The sequence below is a fragment of the Phaethon aethereus genome (genome assembly GCF_964289735.1).
Source record: "Phaethon aethereus genome assembly, chromosome: 6".
Classification (NCBI taxonomy): Eukaryota; Metazoa; Chordata; class Aves; order Phaethontiformes; family Phaethontidae; genus Phaethon; species Phaethon aethereus.
In genome coordinates, this window is record NC_138580.1 from 14,572,644 (window position 1) to 14,584,534 (window position 11,891).

Sequence of the window (11,891 nt, forward strand, 5' to 3'; positions counted from 1 at the left end):
ATAACCAACGAAGGAATCTCTATACATATAACCAACGAAGGAATTTCAATAGTTAAATGAAATCAAAATGGTGAAGAATTTTCTTAAGATATTTGAGATAGAGCAGCAGAAGAGACTTCAGTGGTGCAGGAACCTGAACTGCATTTTGTTCAGAAAAGCAGCTGGGGGGGGGGGGGGGGCGGGGGGGGAGAAAGAAAACCCACCTTCCAAATTCTAAATTTACAGTTTCACAAAGTTTCAGAGCCATGCTGTGCTCCTCCTTTTCTAATACCCAAAATAAAAAGCTATCAGCTGATCAAATGAGAACTTCAATAAATGTGGCCCACTGGACCACAGCAAACAATCACATTGACAATGCACAGGGAAAAAAAGAATCTCATTCTCATGCAGCTGTGTTGGTTTTGCAGAACTAAAAGGAGTTAAAAAACAACTGAAAGGTTTTCTTTGTCAATTTGGTAAAGATAACTGAATACAGAGTAGAAAATCTTGATGAGTAAAGTAGTGTTATCTTTCAAAACAGAACAGTACTTTAATATGACTCAGGTAAACACTGACATTAGACAAAGCTGTTAATTCTCCTATTATTTAAAGCAAATTTTTTTACAGCATTCCCCAAATGCTCATAAATTTACAAGTTTTACTGTTGCGTGTTTTATTAAAACCCCAGCTATGAAATTAAATATGGGTTTTATAGGAATCTTAACTTTGTAAGGAGGCCTGAGAACACTGTGGGCTTAAGAGTTCAGAATGCAAATAAAAATAAACCAAAGGCATTTCTAAAATATCAATTTAGGGAACTGACTCCTAATTTTGAATGTCTGAAGTTGGCAAAACTGTTTATACAGTATTTGCTACATCTGGATGCTAAACAGTTTTCCCATCCCGCAAAACATTTCTCGTCCCACATCAGTATAAAACCAAGAACCATTTGAACACTTCTGGAAGGACAAAAATCAAATGGTTAGTGAGATCTCAGCTCAGTCAGAAAACAATCACCTGACTAGCTTACTCATCTAGCACATGCTTAAGTATAGAAAAAGAACTTTTACTCAGATCTGTACATTTGTTGTCACAGGTCCGTTGGCAGAGTCTCTTGGAAATTCTGATGAGAAATGCATCCACAGATTCAAGAAGCCTCTTCTGACAAAACTGCTCTAGAAGCTGGTAGGAACTTTTAGTTTCAGCTTTTTGATAAAAGCTAGATTAAACACCAGTGGTAGTATCTGCAATGTCTTCTTTAAAATTGATGGTAAATGACTGCTCAAAGAGCTTAGTTAGAAATTTCTGCATGTGCTGAAAAGCTAATGTTCAAAATGTTTGCATATCCATCCCAATGCAGTCATTTGATGACAACTGACAAAGGACTACTTCAGTAGGTGGAACAAATAGTGGGAGCTAGCAAAGAGACAGTATGTATAGCAGAAATGCTGCAGTGTAAGGCACAAACACAAGCAACTCTCTGAAATGCATCAGCACCAAGCTCATGAAAAGCAGGACTATCATTCTTGAAAACAAGCAGAATGGTTAAACTGGATCCAAAAAACTTACTGTGGACTTTTCAGGTGATGCAGGAACATCAAATGCTTCATTAATATGGTTATCCAGTTCTTGCTGTGAGTGTGAATGATGAATTTGGTTCCAACTGTTCTTTTTAAATTGTTTGGGTGGTAACGCAGGAGGCTGCCCATCTATAGGAGTCTCTTGAGATCTAAATACCAAAATAGAAGTATGAAGTGGAACGATCATGAGATACTGACAGTTCTATCAGGGTTCCAAATAAAGTGAAAATGCTACAAGAAACGCAAGAGTTTGAGAGCTGAATATCTGTATGTATTTTTAGAATCTCAAAAATGTACACTGGTGGAATATATTGGAAGGGTATGTTTGGACATGTTACTGCTTTTTTTTTTTGACAAGCAACTGTACACAGAACCAGTAAGTTCATCTTTTATACATCATTTTTTTAAAATGGTTTTAGCAGTCTTAACCCACTTTATATTGGAATATTATAAAATTCACTGTATTTATACTCTGCACTCTTACTAAAAAAAAATTATTTTTAAGATATCACTTAATATACTTTCCTCAGTAAGAAAATCAATTAGTTCACATCTTAAATTAATGCCTGCAATTTAGATCTTAAAAACAGACACAAGAAGCATAATAAAGCGCTCCCACACTAGTTTTTGGTTTTTGATCTGAAAATAGGAGGAGTGCAAGTTGAAGAAAACTCAACTGTCCCCCTGCACTTATTTGAAAAGCCCACTGGAGATGGTAGTGTTAAATTTTAATTTTTCAACTTAAAAGTACACGTATACATTTCAAGAGAACTTTGTTTCCCCCATCCCCCTGAACATAGTCCCCCCCGAAACATGCGCAGCATTGAGACATTTGTAAAAACGGCATTCATCGCATGCATTTTTTAGTTGAGATATAACACCATTACTGAAGATGAAATAGCAGAAAGTTCTATTTCTGTGTTAGATCCGCAAGCACTCTGCTGCAGATTAATAAAAATGTTCTCTGTGTTTATGTGTAATTTCCTTTATTAGTCCTTTTGGAATAAAAGCGTAACTGTATAATTTGTATCACATAAATATGATTCATTTTTCATTATATGCCTTTATATTTAAGAATTAAGAACAACATTTTGAGGGGCCCAAAAGGCCACTTAGCACATAGTTCCCATTAACTTTGTTTGAATGCCAGTTTCTAAATACCAGCGAGGATACATGCCTTCCTCCCCAGGAACCACATTAAAAGGTATGATTAAGTGATTTAACAACTTATGGCAACAGCCCACTGATACTAGTGGCAAATCCAAAAACCACCAAGAATGAAGTTACAGGTTACAGCTAAATCTAAAGAGAACGCTACAACCAAAAATGGGTGCCTCCATCCTTTCTTTCACCCACACCCATGGCCCCCTCCTTGAAGCACTTTGGTGCTCCTCCCTTGGCTAAGGCAGCTTACCCAGCAAGCAAAGATACGTTGACTCTTTGGACAAGCCTGGGTAGCTCTCCGGTGGTTCAACAAGGTGAACTGGTTCATCACAAGGTTGACCACCATGCAGGGAGGGAAGTACGCTCCCAGAAGCTAGAAATAGGCCACCACCCCTTTCGTTATCAGCAAGCTGTAGTGGTAACTCATAGCATAACATCCCTCTAAAAAGCACGGGTAACCACGTGAGTAGCCCTACTGTATTTATCTGGTCTAGCCACAGTAAATTGTTAGCAGCGCAAGACTCTCATTACGAGACAGCATAACATTTCAAGTTGCTGCAAGTTAGAAAACCTAAGGCACATATCAAATTCCATACCGTATAATTTGTTTCTATGGAATTAAAGAAAGGCAGATCCCAGATACATGTTTTCAAATAAAAACAAAAAATCAGTTCACACTTGTCTACAGTGATTTCAAATAAAGGATGAACCTCTTTCAAAAAGCATGAAAATTGCATGGGAAATGGAACACTGAAAAACCACAAGTTTTCCATTTCAGTTTTTAAAAATTTAGTCAATTTTCTTGGAAAACAAAATATTGATTTTTTTCAATGCATTTGAAAAGATCCTAGCAATATTTTTTCCGTATGTTTTTGCTTAATTTCAACTTTCTGAAAATATTTTTTTCATGCAGTGTTAAAAGAAAAAAAGTACTAATTATTCAGTATCTGATGTCTGAAGAATCTCATGTTCAAAACACACCAGGGAATAAAAATAATATTTCTTAACACTTTTCAATGCAAGTGACAGTACAAAAAGAGCATATCATCCTTATATTTTCTTTTTCAGGATAAGCTGCTTTTCTAAATTCATTTTTGCAGAGAAAGAGAAAAATATGATTTCCAACATTCGCAAAATGAATTTTTCAAGGCAGCTATAAATTATTTAGACATTGATGTACAAAGGTCACCCAGAGCTTTTTAACTGCCTATGTATTCATTCATTCAAGTGTGGCCGGCACAGATTATTCAGCCCTTTAAGTGAAGGGCAACATAGTTATGTATTTTCCTGCAAACAATTACTCCTCAGAGTTTTAAACTGAATGAAAAAGGAATAGAAAACATGGAGTAGAGACATAGAAGAAGTCATTCCAATAAAAGTAAAAGATGGGCTCTTATGTTTTACTAGATGTCTGTATATACATGTCAACAAACACATAAATTCCTACCAAACATACAAACTTATAGAAAAGATTTGAAAAGTTACTTAAATGAGCGTTTTAGAAGCAGCAATGCAAGTACGGCAATATATTAGCATAATGAATTGTGAGAACTAACAATCAAGCCTTGGGCAAAAACTTCATTGCTTTATATTTGCCCAGTCAGCTTTGAATTTCCTTATGAATGCTTAGACAATGGCAGTGAAAGCAGCCTATTTTGCAGGCAAAGCAGCTCTCTATTACTGCATTCAGCAATTTACATAAGAATAAAATAACACACAAACCCCAGCACTGACAAGCTTTGGCTATTTTTGTTACAGATAATCTGGTCTGACCTTTTAATATATTAAGCAAAAGTTTCATACACACCCCAATAAATTTATTAAACTAAGCACATATCACATGCTTTTGGAATTTAAGGTGATAATTACCTCAGGGAACTACAATCAGAAATCTCTTAATTTAGTATGGAATTAAAGATTGTATTAGCTAAGCTATAATATCCTTCTAAACTGCACTGAAACTCTATGCTATGTTGACTCCAAACTCCAAGAGGTCACTAAGCTTACTGCCTGTCAGGTTAGCCCCTCTGACTTTCTTACATATGTAAATTTAATCAATAAATAAAAACTCCCAACAAATTAGCAGATGGACTACTCAAATCTTTTAACTCAGAAAGATCAAACTGTTTAAGAAATAGCTTTTTGGACTGTAAAACAGTATCATTTTAAACTATACAGCTAATATGAACTTCATGACTACTACATTCTTTCATAAATCTCAAATCTTGAATCAATAACATCACCTGAAGCTTCTAGGAGATCCTAATGGGGCTCATGTATTTTTGACAGTCAACATCCTCATTCTTAAAAATATTTTATGCTAGATATTTATACTGGGAGATTAAATTCCACTTTTAAGCTTCCAACAAGGGAAAAAAAACCAAAAATAAAACACAAAACTCAGTGATGGAAGAGCAACAGTTCTTCTGCTTGGGCATAAAAAGTGCAAAATCATGAAAAAGAACAGCCATAGTTGCATAACTAATTTACAAAACCACTTCCTCTCTTTTTAAGACTCATTTCTATGGTGACTTACGCAAGAAATCAGGCATTAAAATAAACAAATCCCAAGGACAGTCAGGAACATCTTTTACAACTTAAGTTAGAGTAAAGGCATATGAATAAAAGAGAATATTTAAGAACTGTGCTTACTTCACTGTATCACTCTACCATTCAGTAAGTGTTTCTCCTAACTGTCTTCAGTTGGAAATCTTGGAAGAGAAGGAACCTGACCCTGTGTGGCCTTTGTACAGCAAAACTGTAATATGAGAAAAGGCTCACAAGTGTTCCAGTTTTGAGACTCCCTTGCTATGTGAATAGGTTAAAAAAAGCCCACCAAAAAAAGGGAATTTTATATTATTAGGCCAAATTACTGGTTTATAACTCTGAAAGCTAAATAACTAGCTGATGGTCGAGTTATAACTATTGGACCCTATGATAAAAAGCATCTTGTGTTATTTTACAAAACTTTAAAAATTTTGTATTCTATTTCCCTCCACAAAGTTACGCACAGTTGTTAAAACTGAAAGTACAGTCCAAGCAAGGTTTTAAAATGGTGTTCAAATACCTTCCCAGAGTAATTTTTCCTGAGACACACAATTTGTTTATGAACATGTAATTATGTATGTGCTGTTTTGTAGTTTTCAAATGGTTTTGAAACCATTTGCACAATTTCCTTGCTAACAGAGACTATACAAAATTATGAGGGCAAGTTTAGCATTACATGTATAACCACATATAAAAAGGTACAACGGCAGTGTTAGTAAGGTGTATGTTGTGCACCTTTTTTTTCCCCCAATTAATCTGTACTCTGGCCACAAGTTATTGAGTATTTCATATCTTCGAATAACTTGATGTTTTTTTGTTTGGACTTCTGGACTTGATACACAATAGTAGTTTTTATTTTTCCCACCACAGCATAGTAAACTTACAGTATCAGAAGAATATTCATCATAACAGAAAAAAAGCCTTATAGTGCTATCTGAAAAAAATAAAAGATATACTCTGTAACAATACACAAAACATACTAGGAACCCCAGAATGCTGGGGGGCTAAAAAGTTATTGTGGCTAGGTAATTTGTAAAGCTCACTCATACTTCTGTGCCTTGACAAAAAGCAAAATTTCCAACCTCATGGGAATTAAAAACTTCTATCACAAAAGAACATACTTCAGTTCCATGAAAAAAAATAACTTTCGCTTCCACATCCAGACACTGATGGTCACATCACAGCAAACCCACATTTTGGGTGGCTGGGTAGGGAAGGTATTATAATCCTGCACCAGGAACATGTCAGATATTGAAAATTAAATAATACAGAAGTAAAGACCTATAAGATCTATGCTAATACTCCCTAAACACCAGCTACCTTTTTATTAGATTTTCTGGCTCCCCAGCTCAAGCATTTAGCACTACATTCTTAATGGCAAAGAATTCTAACTGTCTTCAGAAGTCCTGCATGCTACCACACAGTAACAACCAAGAGGACTTACGGCGATGATTCCAGTATGATGCTATTAGCCTGGGTGGAAGATGGAGATCTGTGATTTACAAACACTTCACTTGGGGAAGCGTGAACTACATGGTCCACTAAATGTCCAACTGATGAGGGTCGTAACCGGGCTCCTTCTTGAGTGAAGGCAGAGTTGCGACTACGAGGGAAAGCACAGCAGTGCAATGTGAGAATATTGTTATTAATCTACATTTCTACCACCCCTAAAAAGGAATGCTAAAATAATTATTTCCTCTCAGTGCATGCATATGTTCATATACATATTTTTAATAATTTAAGGTTTCAAAAATCACTGAAACAATTTAGCCCCTGCATCTTCTCCTAGAAGAATCATAAACTTTGCACTGAGAGTCTTATCATTCCTGTGACCCAAAGTTTTCAAATGTGAAAACTAGCATAGTGACAGAGGCAACTTCCCTAAAATGCTTTGGAACATGCATGATTAAGTTATGTTATGTTATGCTATAAGCATCATTATTACACACTTTTTACAATAAATTTTAAATGCTACAGATATTTACAACAGCAGCTTTTTGAATAATATGCTGCAATGCCAATGAATCTTAAAACCTTCTGGTTTATGCAATACAAAATTAGATAATACGGATTCTTAAGCCAGTTTCAGCACACTGAGAAAATTGGTTATTTTCCAGAAGAAATTGGGCATGATTTTTCACTAAGTATAAACACAAACCAGAAAGCTCTATCATGTGAAAAGAGTAAGCTCTGAAAGGAAATGCAGAAAAATTGAGGGGAATATACCTGTGAGGATTTATGATTAAGTAATTTCCCCCAATGTTTTAAGTAATGGTATTAACCAGAATCCATTATTTCTAAAATACCACATATTTTATTATCAGTTCTTTTCTTAGCCAAATGAATCATTTAGTTTTAACTATGCTTGAGAAAACTCAAGCTCTCAAATTTAGGGTAGCATGCTACATCTTACACCTTGTATATGTTGAGTGAGAAGCACCTAAAATTCACCCCCAAATAGTTTCTCTTATCTGGAGCTAAATGTTCCAGAGAACCACTCAACGCATAATTTGCGAAGTTATACTTGTCTCTACAATGCATTAACCCTTTTATTATACAAGTTATTCACTCATGTTAGAGGCAGACAGTCACTTCTAGGTTGACAAGAGTCGATGCTACTTACTGATTTGGGGTTCCAGGTGGAGACCGTGATGGTAGGCTCTGTGTTTCCAACCTATCATCAGACAGTGAGTTCCTACTCACTACTTCCCAGTCCATCCCACTCATTAATTTCCGCACCAAGGGTTTACTGGGGGATCTAGAAGAAGAAAGTAAAATGACTAATCAAAAAAAAAAATGAGATAAGAACAAAATTACATAAAATTCACCACAATGAAACTATGTTCTATCATAGGAAACAAAATTATATGGATGAAAGGAAATGTAATAATGCAAATCTATATTTACACTGGCAGTTCTGTATTTTCTCAATATATTGTACTTCATTTTCTGTACTTTGTATAAGAATATCAATGAAATACAGTCATGAAATACTGCTGGCTGGGAGGGAGACAGTCAAGAAGGAAGAGGGTCCCACTAAACTTCACTAGGCATTAGAAATGCCTCAAAGAGAATCTGACTCCAACAGAACAGTCAGAGAGGTCTGAACTTAAAAATGAAAAAAACCAACAAAACCAAACCCAAACCTCTAAGTACCACAACTATTCAGCCATCTCAGGAAAAAATAAAGCAGTGGAAACATCAGCCCAAAAAAACTCCCAAAGACTTTGAAGAACTGAAAGTGGGTAATCATCAACATAGCAACAGAGCTGCTGGGTTTTGTTTACTCATCAGGGATTTCCATCAAGGTGACATGGTTTCTTCCAGAACACGTTTTGTCACCTGTAAGGCAGATGCACTCATCCTATTTAAACTTCTTTGTGGGTAACCAAGCTTCATTTGGTTTTGTGCCAGAAATGTCCTTCAGGTTAAAGGTCATTATCGCCAGTGTTTTTATACAGAAGGAATTGTATTTTCTACTCCTTGCCCTTTCTCAATATTGAGGAAACTTTTTCTTCTCATTCTCCAGTCATCCCAGGATACCTACAATCCCCTTCTGCTGCTTTCGCTTATTTCTTAAACACAAATGAGACCATACTTGCAATCTCTCATGAAACAGTATATTTCCCTTTTATACTGGAAATCATCAAATGAATCATCCAAGAACTGTGGTTGCTTTTTTCTTAGCACCACACAGAATGATTCAGTCATCCCGCAACTAAACATACCCAGACTTCTGCTGTTTGTTTTAAACTGAAAATTCTTTAGCCAACAACAAAAATTCTTTTAAACAATCCTTAAATATACGTCTTGTGTGTTTTGTGTTATCGGTTTTTCTTTACTTCTACTACTTTGATGGTGCTATATATCATTCAAATTTCTCCTCTATCATTACCCAGTCCTCTCTTGTTCCAGCAATACCTCAATTTCCTAAGTCTTTTGTGCCATGACAATTTCATTCCCTTTATATTCTTTCACTATTCTGTACTCTCTGGCTTTGCACAATGAGGTGACAACATATTATCGTATCAGTGTAACTCCTCCATTTTTTCCATAGCTCCATAGACCCGCATTCACAAAATAACTTCAACCTTTGCTCTCCTTGGGACACATCATAGCTGTTCTTGATCTTCGTATCATCATCACCTTACTGGTTTACTGAAAGCGCAAGTCCAGGAATAAGGAACTTAGAGAAATTAAGGAACTACCCACACACCAATTTCAGCATTCTGAAAATGAGAACCTGAGTTACCAATAAATTTTTCTTCTCACAGAACTTAAAACTCAATGCAAGCCACCACCTTAAGCAGACTGTCCTCAATATTATCAAAAAAGTCTACGACAATAATCAAGTGTCATATTGAATAATCTATCCTCACATGCGGAAATACATAAATTCTATTAATGTCAAGAGTGTTTGTTTGATACTAAAGGAGTGGTGTGCGGAGGACTTATTTTTGGTTTTACAACCCCAAGCAGTTCTGAACATGTATTGCAGACTGCTTTGCTGCTCTAAAGCCTTAGTGAATAACAGCTGACAAATTTCAGACAGTTAAGCAAGATGGGCTGTTCGAAATACTACTGTTTTGGGTCTTATTCCACTTGGGAAAAGAAAAATCTAATGGTATATTGATATTTGAACACAGGGAAAATATAAATTATTTAATTCCTGAGGAAAAACATATTTGGTTTCTTAGCATATATTCCAAGTAGTATTAACTTGATTCAAAAGTAATTGGCTTGATATCATATCAGTTAAACCAACATTTCAATTTCTGTAATTTGCTTCAAATGTGAGCAACTCAAACCACTTTCATATCTTTTATTCACAAATATAGCAAATTTGACCAGTTCTGAACAGGTAAAATAACAAGAAACCAGCAGAACTGAAATGCAGGTCTAATCTTATCCATTCATTATTCATTTACTCAAAGCTATCACTAGCTAGCCTTTGCTGACTCTTCCAGCCAACAGATTAGCACCAAGAGGTGGATTCTACTAACCAAAGAACGGACTGAGGGAAAACAGCAGAGGAACCCAATATACCCAATGCTAGATTAGGTAAATACAGGACTGCAGATACAGTACTTTCTGACAGACATGTAAAGGCAGCTATTGAACCTTATTTACCTTCAGTGAAAAGGCAACAAGTAGACTATAGGAAAGTTGGTGGTTTGTTTTGTTGTTGTGTTTTGTTTTTTTTTAAAAAAAGTGCAACAACAGTGAAAGGGCACTATCCTTGCTTGTATAAAACAAATTAACTTACAAAAAGAGACACAAAATATACAGGGAGGGAACAAAACAAGTTTTTTTAAAAATTAAATTCTTGATTGCTTCAAAAAAAGCCACCACATTGTATCCTAAGTCACATTTTTGAAAACTTCCTCAATCTATGCAACAAATGAACATAACTCTATAAATGAGAAGCATCACTTTCTTCCCTATCAAAAAATCCAACGTTAAGAAAACTCACCTTTTACTGTGGATAGGGTCTGATCTTTCAGAAATAATACCTTACTATCATAATAAACAGCTGCAACGTTTATCAGCAAAGATTCGTTTCAATTATTTTATTAACAGCTTTAACCTCAGAGTCCCACCCACTCATGTTTGTTGCCTCTATTTCCTGTCTTTGCAGAAATTTCAAAGAAAAAATTACCACACTGCAGCACCGAACTTCTCAGTGCTGTGGTTTTTTGATGCTAGTTCTCCTGCTAACACTTCTAAATCTAACAATAAGTTTTTTTTTTATTAACTTTTAAGATATGTTGTGAAATATTCCCGCAAGTTTCTCCTGTATCACTAATTCCTTACAATAGTCAAATAACTCAGGCCGGGGTTGGGGGTAAGGGGGAGAATAATCTGTAAAAACCTTTTGAAATGCTTTGGTAAATTTTGAAATTCTAAATTCCATGTTTGTCTGCTCAGTCTGCATGCTTCTGTTGCACCCCAGCACAGGGCACTGCTAGTTAACAGAGTAAACTCTTTTCAGATTTAATTTTTGGTGTATCTGCAGACATTCCTAAAAAAGTTGATGTCCCTATCTGAATAGGGATAGAGACCAAAAACTTTTCCTGCCCCCCAAATGAAGAATAGTCTTACAAACTGCAATACTGCATCAAATAAAATAAATTTTAAAAAAAGAAAGATTAGCAGGGATGATATTACATAATGCAACTAAAAAAAAGCATGACAAATCATATTAGCTCAAGTTACAGTACAGAAAAGCTTTTGAAGCCAGAATTTGTTTTGCATCCCACAGCTGAAATGCTAAATTCCCACAGGAGCTTGGAAAGAAAGAAGGTATTGTTTGGCAATACAGGTGGGAATCTTTTAAATAATTTCAGTCCCAAAAAGAAATATAACCTGGAGCCACAGCCTTTTTTTGCATTTTGACAAGGAGTACAGGGAATGCGTTTCTCAGCAAAACTGGTGACTACTGCTTCAGGCCGAGAGACTGAAACTGTATACAAAGCTGCAGATACACCACAAATGACACACGCAGTTTAAAGCAACTGAAGAATTATTTATTTAATTTGAATAAATGCATGGCTGAAGCAAGACTGGATTTTTCGAAATGGAGATTGCAACGTAGTGTTAGGGAGTTTGCAAATACAAATG

At 35.6% G+C, this 11,891-nt stretch overlaps 1 protein-coding gene across 1 annotated transcript in view; it reads right to left on the reverse strand.

The window, feature by feature from the left end:
- Positions 1–11,891, reverse strand: part of PTPN4 (protein tyrosine phosphatase non-receptor type 4) — a gene marked incomplete at its 3' end in the record, with an annotated part of 67,772 nt that overhangs the window by 17,433 nt on the left and 38,448 nt on the right. The window contains 3 exon segments of the mRNA XM_082001835.1: positions 1,549–1,708; positions 6,715–6,873; positions 7,894–8,050. Of these exon segments, the coding sequence (XP_081857961.1) occupies positions 1,549–1,708; positions 6,715–6,873; positions 7,894–8,050 (476 nt within the window).